This window comes from Hylaeus volcanicus, chromosome 8, assembly GCF_026283585.1.
Source record: "Hylaeus volcanicus isolate JK05 chromosome 8, UHH_iyHylVolc1.0_haploid, whole genome shotgun sequence".
Lineage (NCBI taxonomy): Eukaryota > Metazoa > Arthropoda > Insecta > Hymenoptera > Colletidae > Hylaeus > Hylaeus volcanicus.
The window spans coordinates 128,318-151,749 of NC_071983.1; the positions used below are offsets into that span (position 1 = coordinate 128,318).

The 23,432-nt window shown below is 46.9% G+C and overlaps 1 protein-coding gene across 6 annotated transcripts in view; it reads right to left on the reverse strand.

The window, feature by feature from the left end:
• LOC128880598 (ephrin type-A receptor 4-A) overlaps positions 1 to 23,432 on the reverse strand; it is a 142,376-nt gene that overhangs the window by 55,850 nt on the left and 63,094 nt on the right. For all 6 annotated transcript variants that reach the window (XM_054130856.1, XM_054130855.1, XM_054130854.1 and 3 more), the window contains exon 3: positions 7,698 to 7,777. In XM_054130856.1, coding sequence (XP_053986831.1) covers positions 7,698 to 7,777 — 80 coding nt within the window. The remainder of the gene's footprint in view (positions 1 to 7,697; positions 7,778 to 23,432) is intronic.

The following is a 23,432-nucleotide window of genomic DNA, read 5'->3' on the forward strand; positions in this document are numbered from 1 at the left end:
TGGGGGGAGGTAGAGCGAAAAAGAGAACGAAGAAGACGGCGCGGCGCGGCGCGGCGCGGCGCGGCGCGAGAGATGCAAGGAGAGGATGAAGATGAAGGAAACGCGAGATGAAACGGTCAGATAGAAACTCGAGTGCCACGTGCGAGCCTTTTCGCCAGAATTGCAGAGTGCAGCAGACACGATCGCCGCGTTTCATCGGCTCGAAGATGAACTTGGTTGCCGACTTGGCTCCGACGATGGACGATCAGCGATACAGGAGATCCTCTTTCGGAAGCCAAACTTCTCCTCGGACTTGTTCCTTTTTCCACGGGTACGGAGGGGCCAGTTCTCGCGACGGAGTACCGTTATTTACCAGCTTCCGAGGCTAGTTTTCGGGAATCTCGAATCGTTGGCTTGCTCGGCTTTGGATACATACCTTCAAACGCGTTACGTGGCTTTTCAACTCGGATGGAAACGTGTAAGAATCCTTCAAGGAGCGAGGGAGATTCTTGGGCAATATTCAACCTTTACCTTGAACCGCCTAACCATTTTCATGGTGAATAAACAAGGCAAAGGGTAAAGCAACGATCTCGGAACGGTTTCCTACACCTGATAACGAATTCTCGTCGTTTCGAGAACGGGAAATGATTGAAATATTCGTCGAAAGCAACGTTCGATCGTACCCTCGATACTCTTTGCTCTGTGAGGAGATAAATCGTTTGCGCATCCATTTCTGACTATTACCGTAGACTTTTCCCGATGTTCCCAAAGATTGGGAGTCCTCGAGCGGTACACGTCCCGGCGCATACCTTCTATAATTTACACTTAACGAGGCATCGAGCATAAAGTACACGGATCGTCCGATCTGTGTTTCCCAAAATTCTCCCGTCATTGTTTATTGGACTTTCTAAACGCTTCACGGGCCTCTCCTACGCGCGTGAATTACACGGCACCGGGAAATGAGCCGAGCGGGGGCGATAAATTCTTTTCCAAGGAAAAAAGATCGGGGAACTAGCAGAGGCTTCGACTCGAGGAGAAAACGGTTTTCGTGTTGGCCAGTCACGCTCGCGTAAAATACAGAGGGAACGCTATGCAAATATCTTTACCGAGCTGGCTTTCTGCGTCAACTTTCGTTAAGCCATTAAAAATAATGGGTGAAAATTATCGTTGGGAATGATCGTTTTCACGATCTCTGAGAGGCGCGAAATTCTGGCATGTTTACTGTAAAAATGTTTACAAAAAACATTTTCAATGTATAAATATTCAAGTATACAATCTATTTCGATTAAAAATATCTTACTTACAAAAGTAATTTTAATATCGATTCTAATGCCGAGTACTGGCAAAAGTAATAAAATTCTGAAGCTGGACATGGAAAATTTGTATCGTTAAAATGACAAAATATCTTTTGACGACATATCGATGTTGGAAATATGTAGTTTATCTCTTCGATAAAGAAACAATCCAAGCAACAATAACTCTGAGACTTTCCGTGAACGATAAAAATTCCAATGCGAAATCTCGTCTCGATGAAAATCTCTCCAGAGTGGATGGTCAAAATGAAATGGCAGAAAATCGGCTCGGTTGTCGTCTCGAAGAAACATTCACTCGCGCAGCCACTCGAGGCGGAATGCCATCGAGTGGAGTGAAACGTACGCGCGTCGAGGTCGCTAATAACAAGGAGGAACGCTCCCTTCGATCGTCAAAGATGGAAATGAGGTAAAGTCGAAGGGCCGAGATGGGTACGTCTCTTGATCGAGTGACTGACAACTCGAGCATTCTTGATTAATTCAAGCCGGGGACTTTCACCCTCAGGAGCAATCTTTTTTTCTTTCTGTTTTGTTTAAAAGCCTTCGCGTTCTCGAGGACGAGAGGGAGGAAACCGCGGTGGCTCTCTCCGGCAAGTCCTGGCGAGCCAGATTAGTGGTGTACGAGGGGTAACAGAGAGAGAGAGAGAGAGAGAGACCATCTTCGGGGATCCCTTTATACACGAGTTTCGAGGCTCGCCAGCCAACGGCATCAAAGCGGCGTCTCGCTTCGCCACGCACGCCCAACCCTTCTCCCCGTCAGGTTGTTCAAATACTCCGAGCTAATTCTGTTTGGCTTGTTTGTTCTGACGCTGTTCGCCCTACGGTCCCTGTATATTAATAACCCCCGCGCTGGCCGTACTTATTACGCGGGGACTTTGGCCTCCGATCCGGAGAAAGCAAAGTGATTAGAACCCTGTAAGAACATTGCCAAACACGACCATCCCCTTTCCGAACTCGACGAGGCTTAGATTTTCGCGGTTAATTAACCGTTACTCCAACGCTCTCGAAAAGAGAGTATCTTTGGTAGTTGATGCGAGTATTCAGGATGAATGAATTGATATCAGAGGGGTGGGCAATTGTTTAGGACAGGGGAACGTCTCGAATTTTGTTTGGCGTTGTCAAGGTGTTATGTACCATGTTGATGTTTATTCTTTGGTGTTTAATTTTTTATTATTTATTTTTATAAAATGACATTTAGGTCTTAATGAAACCGCGGGCCACAGCTAGTTAATCGATATAATTAGTTCTTTATTTCGATGATTGTCCAGAAAAATTCTGACGATACAGATCGTTAATAATTGAGTAATTATAAAAAGAAATGAAAAATACAACTGCCAACACGAGCAATTTGGTAATTTTACTATCAAACAATGAATTACCAATCATCTATCTATGATTCTAATATCTGTCCTTCGAAATAAAGTAATTCCTTTTGTTTAACCATTTCTCCTTACTATTCAAATAAACTAAGGCTCTCAAGTTGCCAACGTTAGGAGACTCGTGTCCTAATTCAAGGTGATTTTCTGATTAAAAATATCTACTCGCGTATAATCTCGCGAAACGGTCTCTACCACGCGTCAAGATGGAGGTATACGAGCGACTATCGTTAATCCCCGTCCGAGAAAACTGATTAGGTCGACTTAGGGGTTCTCCTCGAGCTGGAAAGCTTTCCGATCTATCTCGCATTCCGTTCGCGCGACTCGCCGGGAAAAATCGTTGGCTGAAAGCGGATCAAGAAGCTGGCTGACTCTAAGAGGATTCCCCTCCTCTCCGCCCCGTGCTCGAGGATTTTTCCTCGGGCGAAGAAAACGTGAAACCGTGGCGTTTCGGGTCAAAGAGGATTCCATAAGATGGAACACACGCGTGGAGGGTAATACCATCGCGCGAATTACATCTTTCGACATCTCGAGGACCAATGCGACGAGGATAAACTTGTTCTGCCCTCTCCCAGCCATCTGACGCGATCGATATCGATGATCTAAGGACTCGTGGAACTCCAAGGGAGAGTTGTTCCAGGTATCGTTGCTTGTGCTCGTTTCGTGCGTAATCACGAACGCCGAGAAACTGGACGACAATTGTGAATAATAACACGTTCTGCGATTAGGCACGGTTGTAGATTATGGTCTAGCTTGTACGTTATGTATCGGGGATATTCGAGTAAATTCGATGCACCCTTGCCGTTCAATGTCGATTGTAACAGTTTAACACTACCGAACCAGCAAAGAAAATATAATTATATTCGGTAGTTTGAAACTCTTGCTTCGAGTAGCGACGTAAAACTACCCGAATCTCAACATTTTCCATGATTTTACTAAAACGAAAACAAAATTAAACGATCAATAAATTAATATAGCTACTAATTAAATATGAAAGAACTTTTCAAAAGCTACAAAGTGATATGTAACACTTGCATATCAAGTAATTTTAATGACTTGAAAAAATTGCACAAACTGAAACAATGTAAAAAACTCACCATCTTTTGGTTCACCCTAATAATTTGGTCCAGCCCTTGACTTGCATTTCTAATTTCTTTTCAAAATTACTCAGTTATCAACAGTAATGATTGATAAATACTAATAAATTTCTTTGACCACTTCCTTTCTAATTTCAAGTATATTCTAATGTTTCGACTAGGTATGCAGTCAGTGATTTTTAGTGTTAATTATTAAAGTGACACGGTTTGCCATGATATCGAGCTTCCAATCAGAATGACGTTCGGTTTCAGTCATGCGGCCTGATCGAGATGAGCTAAGACCTCGAAGAATTTCAGGGGTAGCCCACCGCTCTGCCTCTTTATCGCTGGTATATGTATACCGCCACGCCACGCCGCGCCGCGCCGCGCCGCGCCGCCACAACCGGATCGATTACTTTCTGTTTTCGAACGTCAACCAACTGCCAGCGATCGATGATACCCTCCGATTCACTCGTTAGAAATTCACTCGAGATTGCCGCAACATCGGCAGTGATGATGAAAGGACTGTGTCCGAAAATGATCTTTTGTGGTATTTGATAGACTTTGTGTCGTTTGTATTACGCGTTATATCGTTATTGCAAACATGAACGAATTGTTCTTTAGTGCAGACCTGAACTATATGGAATAATGGTATAATTTTGACGAGTAACTTCTAATGCAATATTTTTGATTACATAATAAACAAACAGAAGCCTGATTTTAAGCGCAGTATTTATTTGTCTACATTTCTAATGAAAAATACAGTATTTTTTATTTTCATTCATGTCCATTCATTCTATATTTAATGAATTCATACTAATCACGATGTATCCTTTCCAAGGGCTCATCATTTTCTAATGTAATATAAATCAACCTATTAGCCTAAATTACAAGTTTGACTGGTTTGGCTCTCGATCTCAGACAGACACCAAAGTAGTTTGTCCCCACGAAGCGCAAAATAATTGTCCAAATAAACGAATATAGCTACGGTAGATTTTTCGTGGCAAGATTTCAAAGAAATTAAAATATCAAAGGTGCAAGAAGATGAAAGATCACGAGTCTAGACTACTCGACAACTCCAATAATGATCGTTCGAGCTCGCCTCTCCCAAAGCGATACGATATCACGAGTACACGGGCTAGAAATTTCGCGATTACGGGGACGGATCGATAGCCGATAACGACTAAATTGAGAGGCCCGACGCGCGAACCAGGGGGATAATTAATCGGTGATCGTTGCTCGATACAGAGGCAGGAACGAGTCGGTCGTCGGTCAACCTCGTTATTTCGCGTCCAATTTAAAAAACAAAAGAAAAAAATAAAAATAAAATAAGAAAAAGGTAGAAATTGGAACGGCGGAACTGAAAGGATACATGTATCGGTGGTGGGGACCGCGTCTATTTCCTCCCTTCCCAGGTCGTCGATCGTTAGTGCTGTACCGCTAATCGAGCAGCGTAACGCACCGTTTGAAAAGGTTCTTTGAGTCTGCTGTTGATTTTTCTAGCTGCTAAACGTCATCTTTCCTCCGTCCACTCGTGCCGCCTTTTTCCAAGGAAAAAGGGACTCGTGGCACGGAAGCCACGATTTTTTTCTGCCCCAACTGTGAAACGAGCTCGAGAAAACCGACCCCGATGCTCTTATCCTCGAGTACTCGAGTTCACTTCGCACCTCCTCTGTCTATATCTTTGCTCGCGCGCCGGCACGTTGAAACGGAAGTGGAACGTCCAAATATGTGCTCATGGTTTTCCTCGCGCGCGTGTTGTCTGAAGGACCTTCGCACAGTTTGCGCCTCGTGGAGGGAATTGACCCGATGTAGGTCGCTCCCCTATCGCCCGAAAAATGGAGCCCGCGACGCAATAATTAGGGGTATAATCGATGGGTATATTTGGGTGTGAACTTAAGGAGGGAAACCGCATTAGGAAAGCAAATATTTACTGTGTTTCGTGCTGCTTCTTTTTTTATCGAGAACAAATTTTCTGAATTATTTGTTATGTTTGACATAATACTTTGGGAATGTTTTTAAGTACACTTGGTAATTTTAGCGCGCGAGAGTGCATGCGTAGCAACGAGTGCGCAGCCGTGCGATCAGCTGACCGAGATATAAACATGACGCGCGCTGGAAGTCACCACCGGTGAGCTAAAACTACTTGTATCTAGGTAACGAGACATCTAATTGAAAAAATTGTACAGGACATTTCGTTACCTTTTCACCTAAACAATCAGCTCTAAAAACAGCTTCTACATTTATCTCGATACCCTCTCGCATTCGTTATCGCTACAAATTCTAAAAAATGTTTGAAATGAAAAAGTAATATGATCATTTTCCCTAATCCCGTCCGAATCAAGTCTATCGAAGCAACGGAAAGTGTCGGTGAGTGAAGACACTAGTCGGCGTTAATTTCCAGTCGCACCTCCGCTGCGACCGCTGCTCAATTTCTGGTCAGGTCGTAGTGAAATTTTCAGCGTCGCTGGTACACGCGGGCCCGCATTATACATGCACGCAGGAAACTATACGTCCTACGACGTTTAAATAAACGCATCCTCTCACTCGCTCCGTTCGCTTCTCTCCACCCTATCCGGCGGCCGTCTCTCTAATTTGTCCGTTCAAACAAAAAGCAATTTGTTATCCAGCGGACTGACTGTTGTTGGTCCGTCGGTGTATGTCCCGCGCGCGAGAGACGAGCGGAGGCGACCGCGACCAAGAGCGAGTAAGAGTCGTGAGCGAGACGGAGCGAGAAAAAGAGCCACGCAGACGTGCGCGCAGAAGAGAGAACGCGACAAAGAGGGAACAAGCGGAGGTGCTGGCGGGCAGTGGAGTAGGAGGTGGAGGAGGGCGAGGAGGAGCAGGAGGTAGTGGCTGATTTAAACCTGTCTGGCGGCCCGCTGCGCGCTTAACAACTGAAAAACAAACATGGCGCCGAGAGAGCGCACCGGCCAGCGGGAGCCCACGTATGCCGCGCGCACCGAGACCATAAAGTGCTTCTGGTACCCCCGGAACCCGCTGTTCCTGCTCCAACAGTGTCCATTCTGTCCCCTACGGACACCATACGGCCCCCACTGATTTTTTCCGTCCACGAAAAAGGTGTCGGCGACTTTCGGAATTTTTTCGACCTTTCTCGCCCCTGCTCGCGACGCCGCGACGCCGCGACGCCACGACGCCGCCCCGTTTCCTCGACATGGCGTATCCTACCGCTTTCGGACCACCTTGAATTCACTGCACGAGCACGGAACACTTCCCACTGCGTTCGACCAGTCAAGCGTACGAAATTTTTCGTAAAATTTAACTCGATCGAAAAATAATGTTTTGCCTTTTAGAGATCTCTTTAGTCTAGCTATTAAAGTTGAATCGTAAAAGTTGAGCTGACTTATAATAATTATTAATTATTAAGATAAAAATGTAACATGAGAAATGGAACGATTCATTTACCCATTTATCGAAGCGAATAATATTCATTCAAATATAACGATATTTGAATGTAATTAGGTACATAGCTATAATTGGCAAATTTCATTGAAATTATTTGTATGCAAAAGCGATGGAAAGAATAGCTATAGCTACGTTTTTAAAAGTGACAACGATAGAATGACGTAAATGCAAAGATTGCTAATAAAAAGTTTCTAAATGAATACAGTTTTCCTCGCATCGATATGATTCACGAGACTCTCACGTAAAAGCCAGGCAAAATTTTAACCGAAATAAAAATTTCGAATAACGAATTAAAAATGAACAACTTTTCATCCGTTATTTGTTCAAGAAAAATTCCAGGCTGAATCATACTATTGTACGTTAAAGAAATAAAAGATGGGATAAACGAGTCGAATAAATCGGTATGGGGTGTCTTTATTCGTCGATTATTATTCCGTTAAAATTTTGCACGTCTCCGTCTCACGGGGGCGTCCCTCGATGATACCAACTACGCGCACCAGATATCGCGTCGCATCGATTGCGAAACTTACCCCTGGGGTGACCGTAGCCGGGCCGAACGGATACTTTGTCCACTCGAGTTTCTCCTCCTGTGTCGTATCCAAGAGAACAACTGCAATCAAAAAGAAACCGCTCGGTTAGCTCGTGCGCAACATTTACAGACGAATAATATTTGACTAAACAACAGAGGGCAGCTATCGGTGTTTATATTCGATAATCGAACAGAAATATTCTTTTAACAGATAAATATTTTCTGGGGTTTTCGGTCATTTAGAAATTCAACAAAATGGTTTGGTCATAAGCATATAATGATATCGAGTATAAGGACCCATCTATTATTGAAACCAGGGCATGTTAATGATCAATATTAACGAAATTCTGTTTTAGAGTCTGTGGTAGGTAATTCTGGATTAAAAAAGTCTGTATTAGGTGATTCCAAATGAAAAAGTTTGTACACGCTGTACTCGCATCCACAGTCGAGACAAGCTTCCCTTCACCCTACACTCTCCGAGCGTAACAAAGTAAAAATTTTGCAACTTGCAAGTTTCGATAAGAAAAAATGTCACGGGGATTCCGTCAGCAATCGTCGGTTAAGGTGATGTTCCAACGCCGCGAGAGTCCCGTCCATGTATCGAAACGCGCGGGAAGAGAGCACTGGCAAAGATTTTACCGTAAAAAGTCAACGTTTCGAGAGAGGTGAGGGAAACGACTCCCTCTCAAAATGGCGGATCCTCGAGACCGTGCTAAAACACCTTGCTTCTCGGCAGCTCTCGTTCTCGTCCTATACGAGAAGGGTGAGAAAGCCCCGGCGCGGTGCGGGCGACGGCGGCTGCTCGGCGAAGGAGGGAACGGGAAGGGAGAAGGGACCAGGCCGAAAGAGGGAAAGGGAGGAAGAAGGGTCGTTCGCGCGTATCGTATCGTTGCACACGCAGCACAGGTTGTGCGTCGTGTCCTGCGACACGTTCGTAGTGGTGGTCGTATCGACCGGCTCTCGGCTGCTGCTACAACCCACTCTCTCTCTCCCGCTCACCCTTTTCCTCTTTTCCTCCTTCTCTCGCTGCTCTCTCCGTCTCGCTCCAATCCCTAAGCCTTCACCCCGTTCCGGAATCTCTCCCTCGCGCCCTCTATCTTCTCCTCTTCCCAGCCCCCTGTCTGTCCTTTCCGTTTCTGCGGTCCCTCTCGATCCCTCCGTCCTTGTTCCGCGGTGTTCACCACCGTCGCCGCGCTATCGGTCCAACCCTCTTCACTCTTTTCTCTCTCGTTCGGCCCCTCTCGCCCCAACGGCCACGGCTCTGTCCTTCTTTCGCGACTTCAATGACCTCTCTGCTTTTCTACGCCGTCGGTCTTTCTCCCTCGCGGGCTTCATCCCTTTCTGTTCACCCCGATTACTGTAGACGCGTCCTTCTCGCACGGTGTTCACCAGTGCCACCCAGCTATCAGCCGCGCCACTCTTCCGCCTTCCTCCCTACCGACGCGCGAGCAGCGTCGTCGTCGTCGTCGTCGTCGTCGTCGCCGTCGTCGTCGTCGTCGTCGTCGATCCCTCCCCAGACTCCGGGTCCTTGAATTCCTAGACCAAAGTACCCCAGCCGATGCGGCGGGTGCACCAGAGCCTACCCCTACCGTCGTACCGCGCCGGATGGAATCTCAAAGGTGAAAACTGCGCGCTGCAAAATCCATCCCGTGGGCTCCCTTCCCCCTCACACCCCCTGTCGCCCTCTGCCTCGTGTCCCTCCAACGGCTCTTCATCATCGTCGCTACCTCCTATCTACTAACCCGTCACACCGACTGTTTCGACGAGCCACGCAGAATCCCAGGGGCTCTCACGCGTACCGCGATTATCCGAGCTCATCGAGACACCGTCGAAACACGAGGCAAAGGTGGGAGAGGAGCGTCGGTGAAAATAATTGTCCCGCCGCCGCCGCCACGCCGTTTCTTTTTTCGGTCCCTGTCGAATTTTCGCGACTGGCTTTGCCGCCCCCGCTTGAAAAGGGGATTCTCGCACATACAGCGTGCAATTTTTCAAATCAGAGCGAGTGATTATTATTAACACTTGGTATTACGTTGGCGGGCAACGTACTTTTACGTTTTTCGCAGTCTGACACTGACACGCGGGTTACATAAATATACGTATTTAGTAGATATGTGCTAGAGCTTAACGAAAAAACAGCCGTTACACGGGCAAAAGATTATTATCTCCAAGAAAAGGGTTAGTTAGTGCATGTCAAGTACCTCTGATAATACCGATACGTCGAGGAATATCTTAATTTATTTCTGTTCTTCCATGAAAACTCTTCTAAAAGCTACACTCCCAATCGAGCCAGATTCAAATATGAAAAATGATTCGAAACGAAAGCCATGTTTGTAGCGCGGATTGGATCAAGGAATCAGAGCATCCCATCGGACAAGTTATACGGCGCAGTCTCGATGCTTTCGCGAATGCTAGCCTCGAGCATAGGCTGTTCTAATCTGGCGATGAGTCGTTGGTTCAAACTCGAGAAATTTCAGCGGATGGAAGGTGTTTCGTAACGGACGCCTGGGTATCCGTGAATTCTCGCGAATAGACCCTCGACCCCGGAGCCACTCGAGCCGGTCCTCCTCTAAGTCGTCTCATTGTGTGTAATGGGCTTTGCAGCTCGCCGGCCTAATTCGAGCACCCTCGACAAGTACTTCGGATGTATCCAAGAACGCGGCGCCGCCGAATTCGCCAACTAAGATCCAAGTTTCGCCCGCCACCTCGGCCCCCGATAAACTCCACGGAATCCTAAAGCTTCTAGATTGACCCGCTATTCCGTAGCGTCCAAGGGATTTGCCAGAGAGCATCCATCGTCTGATGGCCGCGATTCGCAGATCAAACGATCGGTTCCCGCAGTTGACTATTCGTCACTGAGACGTTAATTCGATAATCGAGACGTTCGTTATGAAAATGTTTGAAGAATTGCTGGACATAATAGAAGAATTCTCTCTCTCTCTCTCAAAAGTAAATAAACACCCAAATCAATCCCGTGTAATCATTTTTTAATTTAAGAGTAAGAGATTACGTTTCAAGTATTTTATATCGATAATTAATTTGCTGCATCAACGTTACGAATAAACTAAACACGAATGAAAATAAATGAAACGTTGCTAATAAAGTTACTCGCTGCAATAAATAAACTACTCTATTTTCACAGTTACACGCACAATTTAAAACAGAAAACAATGTTCACTATTTACTATTTGACCTATACTTAATCTAAAAATAATATACACGGTTCTAGCCTAATCTCGAGCTCTCTATTATAAAATTGTCTAGCACCGATGAATTTTGAAGATAAGTAGTAAGTCGAGTAAAGAATCCCGCGACTCTGATGATGCGCGACGCGCTGTCTTCGGCAGGGAAAGAGAAAGTGGCAGTGCAGATGCAGCCACGATGCATCGTACGTGCGACGCGTGCATTATGCCACTTGTGCCGACACGTGTCACGTGACGCGAGTTACTCGTGTAGTCGGCCCATCGGCTCGTCGGCGTTGTCGAGAAATTTTTCGGGTGCACCACGACAAACTGGACCAGACGAGTCGAACATGCGCCACCTCAACCATTACATTTTACCCCCTCACCCACCCCTGCAATATTTTCATCGCATGCACTATTACTTACTTACACGTTTACTTGTAGCTTTGTACATTTTTAGAAGGGAATTTGTATCGATTTTTGTGGAAATTAAAAAATGATTACATGGAGTGAATTTGGATGCTTGGAATACAACGATGAATCCCGTATTTAATTTTAGTGTAGTATGGGTAAGTTACACATACGTAATTTTTCATTTAAAACGATAGATATTTCGTAAGAAACTACTAATAAAATAGTCGATTTTGGTCACTACTTTGGGTACACGAATAACTTTTATGCAATGTTAATACATATATACGTATTTCGCAAGTGTCCGGATACTTTTGAGCGGTAGTCCATGTCCTACTAGGGTCGACAGGTTAAGCTACGAACAGGAGCTAACGTAGAGCGAAATCGTTTGCTATCTAAACGCAAACAACTGTAGAAAGAAAACTCAACAGTTTCGACCCCGTTCGAACCCAATCTCGAGCCAGTCGTTCGAAACGGTGCGTCGGCGTCGCGTTGTTTTGTGTCGCGTCGACTATCGACGGCGAGCAAACGATCTCGAAAGCGGGCATTTTTACAGGGCCACTGTCTATCAGCGCAGGGAGATCGACGAGGCGTGTCAAACGACGACCTCTTGACACGGTTCATTGGCTGACACTGGCCCGAGGAACGGACGACGCGAGTCGTAGGGTCAGCGTCGAATTACTATTCCCGAGGGTGTTTACGGAGAAGCAGAAACGAGCGGGTCTCGTCGAGATCGTCGTGAAAACGGCCCTCTACGCGTCCCGTCGATGTTTCTTCTCGCCTCCGTGTTCCTCTCACCCTTCTTTTCTTTCGATCCCGCCCCAGCCCCTACCTCTCTACTTTTCCGCTCGTTCCTTCGCCAGGTTACCACGTACTCGCGCGAGTACGTACGTAGGAGCGCGCACGTGTGTGTGTGCGTGCGCGCGCGCGCGCGTGTGTGTGTGTGTAACCGGTGTACGACGCGGTCCCGTGAGACGTACCGAATTTAAATTTCAAATTTGGAGCGTGTCGCTGGGTGTGACGGTATGCATAACGTTGCCTGGCTGCCCTAACTCACTCTCCGCCGATCGCTCGTCTTTCTTCTCGGCAGTGTTCTGCGTTCCTTCCTCTTTCGAAGGGACTACTCCCATCCAACGCGCCATATATCCGTCCATCTCCCGGGCTCTCACCCCCCACCCCATTTATCTGTCTATCCATCTTCCTTTCTGGCTCTCTCACTCTCTTTCCCGCTTATCGAGAAGGAAAGCACCCGCGAACCTCGATTTTTCATATTATTCAAATGAGCACAGTCGGAATCGGGGCATCGATATCCCGACGCGAGGGAACGAAAATTCGGGAACTCGTCGGGGATTGAACTTTGCCTGATGCCAAATAACGTTGACGCGGACAGGAGTCATTGGGATTCGAATGGGAGGACTGATTTGACAAGAGGACATCGCATCTATGGATTCCTGAATGTTGAAATACTACGCTTCGAAATTAAGTTGCTGTCGAATCGAATTTGTCGTTCCGCCTCGCGTTGTACGTATTTTTGTTATTGGCGGTATTTTCGTTATTACGTTTCTCGTGTCCGTGATTTTATAATATCTTACTAGTATACGATACATTGAGTGGAGCGAGCAACCTGGTCTCCTTGCGACCGGCCCCCTTCAGTTTCGAGACACTCGGCATCTTAACTTGGGAGTACGTTACATGTTCGCACGTTACGTGTTCCCCACGGAGTAGGGGCGATATCGAACCGCACGGCACTGACACTAGAATCTTCAAAGGGAAATCTCGGTTTTCTTTTTTTTTTTTTCATACATACATCTAATACGTACGATAAAAGAACATTCCAGCTGGGGCCCTATAGCTAGACTCTACAGCCGCTGAGGAAAGTGTTGTTCCGACTACTCCAAAACGCCCAAGTTCGATGCACTTGGCACTCGCTGTACGCTCCGCGAATGTTCGTCTCGAATAGCAACAGAACGGATCGATGGAGGAAAATCGCAGGGAATTGTAGGAGGATCGCTGTGGTTGGAGGATCCAGAGACGTTCCAGGGTTCCCGGTGGTGGCTTATCCGCAAAAAGCCCAGCTCGATTTCCAATTATTCTTGCGCAAGGAGCTTTCTCTGTGTCCGTGAATGCAAGTGTACAATAAATCTCCGCGAATATCGACGGTGTAATTTATATACACTTAAAAATGTTCAGACTCTCCGCACTTTGTTCAACGCCTTGTGAACCAGGACAATAATTCGTACACGATAACTTTTCTTTTTCGATAAGAAAAGCCAACTAACGGAGCGCACACGCAGGCTACCATTGAACAATCTCCCTCTAGCTCCCTCTCCCCTCACGCCAAAACCTCAGACCCAGGTTACTCGAGATATTTATTTACTATAAATACCGCTTGATCCAGCCGTGGCTCTGTGGCGGGGGGACTTGGAGGGACGGAAGGTCTCCAGTTTAGCCGAGTCGCACGTGCGGCAGTTGTTTATTTCAAGTTCCAAACTACATATATCGACGAGGACAATGCAATATACATATACAAGCAAGCCGACCTTTAAGGACGTTCGTTTTTTTCGAAAGCCCCCGTCACTCTTTCCAACATACCACACCGCCTTGACGTTACTCCACGATGAAACGATCGAGGGGCGTAAACGGGACAGTGAATGAAACCAGAAAGCGGATGAATGAAACACGTGCTTTGGCCACGTGGCGTCAAAAGAGTTTACGTATATTCGTCGCCATATAGCGGCCTGAAACATTTCGTATATGCGTAGAGAAAAAGTTTTGTTCGCAATCGGCCTTCTGAGGGATAAATGGTTCGCGGGATGTATCGATATGTGTAATATATACGTTCGTTATTTTTCAAAACCTATCGTCGCTCTTTCCAACACAGCAGTAGTCGCATTGATTTCGATCGAGCACGATGCGTCTCTACTCTAATCGAAGACGATAGCACACGACACGAACACGCATACGCACACGCACGCCCTACCGATACCTTGGAGAAAATGAGAATGCTCGGTCGGGCGATAAAACGATAGCCGAGGTCGCCGAAGGAGATGGATGAGTGACGTAACGAGCCTGTTCTTACCTGACGTTTATAAGAGAGGTCGACCCCTCGCGCGTATACGGACTGAACTACCTAATCCTTGCCACTTTAACTCGACACACTCACGTCGGATGACGCGCGTTTAATTCTAATTTATAAATAGCGTAATAGATACTTCGTATCTACGACAAATTCTCCGAGCGCCACACTCCTTGAACCCGATGGACCAGGCAAAAAAACTCGACGTCCCAAACACCGTAAAGAATAGACGTTTGAGGTGGTATCGTTAGGTGGTTGACCGTGTATACATGTAACCCGAACGACACGATTGAATCGGGCTGGCTTGCTCGCGCGCGGGGGAACCTGTTGCCTGATCAGTGAGAGACGCGAGCGGCTACTCGAAGGCGATTAAGATTACGATTTCGCCTCCTGCGCGCACGCACTAGCATGCACTAGCACGCACACGCACGCGAACGCCAACACGATCGCAGGACTCTGGCTCGACGATAGGGACTCGGATCTTTCTCGGTATAATATCATCCCCTCTTGTCCCCTCGGCTGCCATTCACTGGGAACTGAGACACGTTGGAAAGCCGATCACCCCCGGAGGACGATTTTTAAATGTCACGATTTACGGTGTTTCGTCTCGTTCGGGGAACCGGACGACCGTTTTCGTGTACGGTTAAAGTCCGGGGCGGATCAGGTAATCGGACCGGGTAATCTCCAAACCAGAACCACGTCAACAGAGGAAGGGATGTGAGGGAGGGAGGGAGGGAGGGAGTGAGTGAGCGAGCGAGTGAATAAAAGAATGGCTAAATAAAAAGATGAGTGTACCAATAAAAGATCGAGTGAGAACGTAAATGAGTAAACGAGTAAGACTCGAGCGAGCGAATAAGTGTGCGAGTGAGAAAGAGAAGGTTCGATCGGGTTCGCCGGAAATAGGTTATAGCCGATCTTATCTCGCGACGAAATTTACGTTTCGCGTACAAGTCGAGCAAGCTTGGCGCGGCGTCGTCCAACCGATTCGGATCTTATCTACAAGCCCGTAAAGACGAGCTCGTCGATATTGCTCGCGGTTGCGTGCTTCCCCGTCATTGCGACTATCTCGCAGGGGCTTTTGCCTTTCCGCGATCCCAGTCTGCGTAAATCTGGGGACGATTCAATCTCTACGCTTTACGCGAATCGGAGTAATACGCTCTCGAGAAGAGAGTGGATAGGCGATAGGATTAGAGCGGAGGTAGTATTCGAGAGCTGGATTTGGAGATTACATATCGATCGTAGAGAAAAGGTTCGATTCACGGTGACCAAAGGGGTCAGGGGCAGGGGACCGACTTCCGACAGCTCCTATATCGTCATCGGAGGAAGCGTGCGTGCGCGTTCAATTATCGATACTCGCGCGCGAGCTCGACTGGCAGCCAGCCGACGCGACGCGACGCGACGCGCGCTCCAACGTCGAGAGATGCGCCAGAGGAGGAGACCACCTACGATCGTCGAGTGCTCGCACGACGAATACCCAACGGTATACGTTCCCCGACTTTATTTCGGCTCTAAAAATGCCGGGGACACCGAGGATCGCGTCCTGACACGAGCGTCGCGCAGCTCGTCTTTTTTCGCGGCTATGGCTCTACCCAAACATCCAGCTTCTTGTTCCCTCGCAACGACAGCGACGTACACCATAACAGGAATTTTTAGTATAGTACTCGTTTTGTACAAATTTTCACCGACTAAGTATTAGGTAATCTTGGATTAGGTGCAGTTCTTAGGTGTTTGATAGGACATTCCCTTCCTGGAAAACTGTTGGCGTATATCTGTTTCTCAGCCAGGATCTTTCATTGCGCGCGAAAGAAAAACTGGCGTTCCTCGGGCGAAAAAAGTACCGATGGCCCCCTTAAAGCGGGCTTCCAATTTGTCCGGATCCCCGTGTTCCTTCTTCACCCTTTCCACGCCGCTCTTCCTTCCGCTTCTCTTCTTCCTTCTGCTCGAGCGGCTTCGCCGGAGCTCTTCGACTCTTCGTCCTCGTATCGCGCCTCGAACCGTTCGGCAGGGTGTCGTTGACCTATCGGACCCGCTTCGATATCGGTTTCGTTCGTCTCTGCCAAATTCGTGCATCCGATGGACTCCCCGAGGAGCGGCGCAGCGAACCGTACCAAACGAATAGAGAATCCGAGTCTTAATTGTCGGCCCTAGGAGTCGTTGCTCTCGTTGCACCCCTCCTCTAACGACGCCTGCCTCTCTTTCTCGAGATCTTTTTAATTACGATCAAAGATCTTTGCTATCGGTCGGCCGCGGCCGTCTCGCGTCTCGAATGCCAAGCCGGTTCCCTCCTTCGCACTCCCACGTTCATCGATCGATCCAGGATACATCAGGCTGCGGCGTCTCGATTGTCACGGACACCATCCAGCGTCTGGATGAAAAGGATTTCCGAGGATTTCGTTCACGAGTGGAGCCGTGGGAGGAATCACCCCGAAGGAAACGCGGGAACGAGGGGGGCACAGGAGATGGAGGACTGTCCAAGAGCGAGGAGGAGAGAAAGGAAAAAATATACGAGGTGCTCGGAAACTTAACCCCAGTCTCCGTTCTCTGCGGGATCCGGTGGGTACACCGTGCACGATCTTTGGGTCCAACTGGGCGGCATGGGGAGCCCAAGGGAACGGTCGGAACCAGAGGCAAGAGGGGGTGCAAGTTCTGAACGCGGCGTGGGCCGCGCGCGATGGCCCGGCGCTGGAATTACCATTTACATAGCGTTATTATGTTTGCGCATAATGTATGTACACGTGTTAAATCAATTATTTAAACAATATGGGTCTCCGATGGTGGCGCTGGGAGGTGGGACTGTACAGGGCGAACCGGGAGATACGGGAGAAAGAGGAGGGGGAAAAAAGGAGTCTGGATACCGCGTGTGTCCGCGAGATGTTAGATTACCTGGTTTCCCTCTTTCGTTCTTTCTTCGTCCAACGGTATTCTCTCTCGTACTTCCTCCCTTCATTCCCTCACCCCACCCTCCACATTGCTTCCCACTCCTCTTCTCCATCTCTCGGCGGTTTCTCGCGAGGCTCTTTGCATATGGATCTTGAATTTCAATTGTGCTTTTCAAGTGCAGCCCACTCCCTCTCCTCTCCCTTTTGTTTCCCCCGGTCCGTCTCGGTCGAACTGCCTTCACCCTAACCTTTACTCCCGTCCCCGCTCGCCTCTTCTTTCCCATTCTTCGCTCCTTTTCCTACTCGCGACTCGCGACGGAACCACACCGGGCGCGCGACGACAGACAACGCAACTCGCGGTACCGAAACGCGAGCGCGAGATCATCAGGGCACCCAGGAGGACCGAGAACCGTGATCGTGACAGGGAGGAAGTGGAGTGTTCGGTTTCAGTCGAGTAATATAATAGACGTTATCGGCAGTTCCAGGAACAATTTAACCTCTTCAGGAATATTTTCTCTAATGAAAAATCGATTAAAATACGTTTATCCTTTACGAAGTTATAGACGAACAAGGCCCAAGAACACGTACGGGTTGAATTGGAAATACCACGTCCCGCCGCGGCCGCTCCCAGTCTCGAATTAATATAAAAATTGTCGATTCCTGGAATAAACTTGCTCCCCCTCCCGCGTTATAAGTTATAACATCCTCCACGCGACGCTACATCGAAGGGATTAACGTCTCGCGTTTCTCAGTCGATTTTTAGTCTCCGGGGACCGAGCACGATTCTTTCGAATCGCGGTAAACGCTTCGGACACGCAACCAAGGTGAAAACAGCGTTACGGTGACGGGTTATATCGATCATTCGGTGGATCGCAGCCAAGTCATCGAGATACTTGGCTATTTGTTTTCGCGCCCGGCGCTGATGCACGTTCCACCAGGGGGATAAATAAAACTCCCCGGTGACAACTCTTTTCTCTCCAGCTCGTAAATATCCCAACGGTGTGTTTAGCGCGACTATCGGGCGACGTCAGTCGACCGACTTTTAATTTATCCCGCGCTCTCCGCCTTCGCCAGGCGTCGTCGTCGTCGTCGTCGTCGTCGTCGTCTTTTCTGGCCGTTGCGCCGCGAGCCTCGCGTCACCGTTCGCGGCATTAGCATCTAAATCACCCCGTGCGAAAGAGGACTCTGCGAAAGAATCGGCCGCGATGAAACAACGGCAATCAAATTCATTACCTTAAAGAGCCCGTTCAAAGGGGAACTCTGGCATCCAGCTAGAACGCCAGCCGCAAAAAGAGCTCTCGATCCCCCTTTCCGAGCAATTTGCAACATGTTATACCTGAACCCCGTAGACCCCGAAAATAAGCCCGTGTTTTTCCTTTTGTCTTTCCGCGAACGTTTTCACCAGACCCTCATCTTCTATTCGGGACGCGTATTAGCATGGAGATTAGCATGCTTCCGATCACAATAATCAGATTAATCGCCTTAAATGCCGGCTACGACCTTGTCAACCCGGGGATGGTCAGTGGTGGATGATATTTATCGCGGTCTGGACATCATTTATTTAAGGAGACCCACAGATACAAAGAAAGGATTCTATTGAAATTTTCTTCTATCGCAGAAATCGCAAAGGATAACGAGGATACGAGGTATACTGCAATTATACGGGATGTAGGAAATTGCAATAATTATAACATACCGTAATTATAAATACGAATATAAAACCCAACAATAATACTAATTTCCTAAAATCAATAATTTACGTACACGAACCACTCCATTAACACATTTCCACGAAAAAATCTTGCCCTTCGTGCTTCAAAATACCAGTCGAATTAAACAATCAACAAGTAGGGAGGTTCACAAGGCTGACACACGGGGTCCTAAAACCGAAGCCTCGTTAACTTCGCCATACACCATCCTCGTGGATGATCCTCTCCTCCGAATTCCCCCCAATTCGATCCGTGTCTTCCCAACTCGTCAACCGGCTATAAATTTCTCGTTATACCTTCGGTTGCTTTTTAACGCTTTTTTCCCCCTCCCCCCAAAGCGGACACATCGATTCGTCGAAGCGATCGCAGCGGAAATCGCTGGAAAATTGATAGACCGTCGTCGCTCGAGGTACGATACCTTTATTGGAAATTTATGCGGATTAGTAATTCTACTAGGGGCGATACTGTCAGGTATTCGAGGATCGTTACCGCTCCGTCGATATCGTTCTGCGGATTATACGGGACACGAGCACACGAGTTAATTAATAAAATGACCAAGGCTACAAAAAAGGAAAAAAGAAAAAAGAAACGTTCCAATTCGTGGTAGTCGCCAACTTTGCCGATAGTTTGCCGATTGGTCGCAATGCGAGAGCGCGCACACGTTGTGTGCCCGTTTTCTCGATCGTCCATTTGTCGGCCACCTGTCCGATTGGCAATTTATACTGTTCGGTAAATCCACATACCGAGAATATTAGACAACGGCTTCGCCTACTCGCACGCGTCGCTAAAACGTGATCCCATCGGCCAGGTGGTCGTAGGTTCGGTCGCAGGAGGAAACAAGGTGAAATTAATTCTCGTCATTCTGTGTCTTGGTGGGCACCGTAGGACCTCGTTTATATGCAGGAACATAGGAGTAAACGTTTTTGTAATAATCGAGCTGCTTGGAATAACTGGATGCAGTACTTGCATTGTGTTGGAATTATTGAGAATACTTGTGTTATGTTGCGATTATATGGGATGGAGATGTTTCTAATAATTATGTGCAATAGTTTTATTATATTGCAATTACGTGCAATAGGCTATACCTGCAATAATTTCATACTGCAATTATACAGAATGGAGATACTTGCAATAGTTGTATGCAATTATATGAAATTAAGGTGCTTGCCTTAATATAATTATAATACGTTGCAATTACATGGAATAACTATATTACACTTAAATTCAACAAACTGCAAGTATACTTACATACTGTAGACTTGTGAATATAGAATAAAAGGTGAGTCTCTAGTAACCGAGTCAGAAAATAAGATATCATATAAAAGCATCGCTTTATACGAAGGCATGAATTCTGCTTTTTGCTGTAATATTGACAACTTCCCCATATACAAGTAAATAAATAAATAAAATACTGTGTATGCTCTTTTTTTCCCCGCTGCGGAATGTATACGATCACATGCTGGAGAGCCGCACAGAAATCCGTGTGCGCGTTCTTTCGAATACCAGCACCTTCTCTCTCTCTCTCTCTCGTCTCGAGTAATACACACGCCATACACCCTGCGCGACTGCGATTTATCTCGACCGGTTAATGCGTTCCGAGAATCTATTACTGGCCTCCCAATATTATAATTATTTTATTAGCGGGTCACTCATTATTCTCCTTTTTACGACCGCCCGGAGCGATTACGATTATTTTTCCTTTCTTCCCGGCTACCATTTTTTCGCCCGTTCATTTTTTGTTCTCTTTCTGATTTGCATGCGGTCCCAGCTGGAATCAAAAGCGTCCATTCTGCTCGCCAAGCGAAACGTCGAACCGGCGTGGCGCGGCGCGGCGGCCGTTCGATCAAATTCCACGTTCCCAACAAGCGAGCGTTTTGTCCAGCTTCGTGTGATCTGTTCGGTGACCAGCAAACAGCTCATCGACCGTGGCTTTATTTTATCGTTAAGGTATTTAACCGACCAGTTCGACGAAGTCCCTGACTCACTGTACCCGCGGATAACGCTCGGATAAATGATTCCCTGAAACCGCGCTTCGTCGATCGCCGACACGCTGAAAACACCTGGATCCGAATTCCATTGTGGACAGCGATGGTATCCGGTTCGATACGTTGGCAGGAATGCGAGTCAATTCCAGTTACCGAGGATGGAATCTTAATTTATACGCGAAAATTACAACGCGAACTGGATATGTACACTTTTTTAGCGTTTCCAGGTGTTATTCCAGGACCGAGCGAATCGAGCTTTTATTCGTGCGTATTCCTTTTATTCGCCTCGATTCAGTCATTCTTTACGCTACTTATTTCTGAATCTCGGAAATGTTCTTATACGAGTGGACACGGAGAATATGCAAGGTAATAATAGGTTCGACGTATGTGCGAAACAAATTAATAAAATTATACACGTACGTATAGATATGAATGTGCACATTACGTATAATTTTATTATATTTGATGTAGGTGTACGTTTATAATGACGACGACGGATACTGTAATAAACGTGATGATAACTCTGATGATAATTATTACAATGATTATGAATACAACCACGAGTCGGATGACATCGATTTATATAATTATGGAGTGTATGGTGATAATGATGTTTATATCTACTACGATAAGAATAATGATATGAGTAATTATATTTTCATTATTATATAAATAATGGTTACAATTCTGACAATGAGTACTGTAACTATGATGACTCTAATGACGTCGACGATCATGATGATGACTATGATGATGGGTACGGCTACGACAATAAAGATAAAGATAAAGATAAAGATAAAGATAACGATAACGATAACGATTACATCTGCACGCGTGACACATGCATCCTTCCCACAAGTGCATATACTTTGCACCTTATCCTCCATCCTCCGTATAAATACAGTCGTACTCGGATAGATGCACGTAGAAAAGACATTTGCTTAACCACCAGCAGTCCAGCAATGAGTTACTCTTGTATACATTGGCTCGCTAGCTCCTCGAGTTTGTATTATTAATAATAACAATAGCCAAAGCATCCAACTAGCATCTGTCGAGAATTGAAAGCCACTCGTTGCCCGATCCCGTCACCGACAGCGAATAAGATTTCCTAAGAGTCGCGGTTATCGATTCGACCGCGACTCCTCGATGCCTCGGAGGAGTCGTTAATCATCGCGACGAGGGTGACTTACTAGAGAGTTCATTAGCGAGGCGTTCGAAGAAAATATTTGCGGCCTCTGTTGATTCTCCTCGTCTTTTACTCTCCACCACCCTCCCATCCGCCTTTCTGCTTTGTCTCACTCTCCCTGGCCAACCGCCGCGCCGGCAGGAATCTTTTAATTCCGAGCTCGTAGGGGCGGGATATATTCCCGCTTGCGTTGTTAAGCCGGAGATTTTACGACACGATCCGAAATAACGAGAAACCTGAGTCATCCGCGCACGCGCGCGCGCGCGCGCGCATAACTTATCTCGTTTCGTTTCACGTTCGAGTTACCATTCGGGGTTCCATTTGCGCGACCCCGGTTAAAAGTCACGATCGTAATCCCGCGGGGAGGGCGGAATGGAACCCCATCGCCCTAGATATCATCGGTCGTATCGCGGCCACCTTGATTCGATCGCTCGTTTCACGGTTCTTTTTCCGAGACTTGGAATCTATACGAAGAGTCGAGCGAGGGTTAATTCTTAATTCGTAGGTGCAGCAGCGTTTCAACCCTTTCAACCCTTTGTTAACAACGTGTAACATTTGAAATGTCTAGCATCAACGATGGTTAAGCGATCATTTTACGATACGGATAAATCTGGCCTGTCGGTTCCTTAAAGTGGACCACCTATTTTCACGTGTCTAGACGGGCTGAATTAAAAATAATTAGACGCGGACAGAACGCGCCGAGAAGATGAATCGGGTCTGCCGCGCGAACGAGCACCGCTGCTACAATCTCACGAGGATTACGAACATTTGCAATTTGCTATCCGCGAACGACGACACGTAGCCGCGAGGAGGACCACGACGACGAGGCGACGGTCCTGTTCGCTCGGGTATTATCATAATTGAAAAATATAATCCTCGCGATGCTATCGTTCCCCCGCGCATATATGCATGAATTCTCGCCTCGGTTAGGCCGGCGCGACACGGCGCGGCGAACGCAAAACGTCCTGCTTTTCCAATCAAACTTCGCCCTGATTGTAACCGTTTTAAAACTTCCGGCGCTTAATTGGAAATTGCTTTAAACTTTTCGCTTCTTTCCATTAAAAGGGCAACTTTAATTTACTTGGAATTCTTCCCTTGGATATGCTGTTTATTATTCATCGTAAGCTTCGATACTTTGGAATCTATTCGTGGCAAGATTTAAAAGCTTGCATAACTTATGTTTAATATAGAGGGTGGACCAAATAAGTATTAGTCGTAATTCCGATATCGAAGCTTTTAGAGAAAAGTGTTCTTTCTGAGGGGGGAAATGGACTTTTAAAATTAAATTTTGCTTCATTGGTTAAGTCGTGT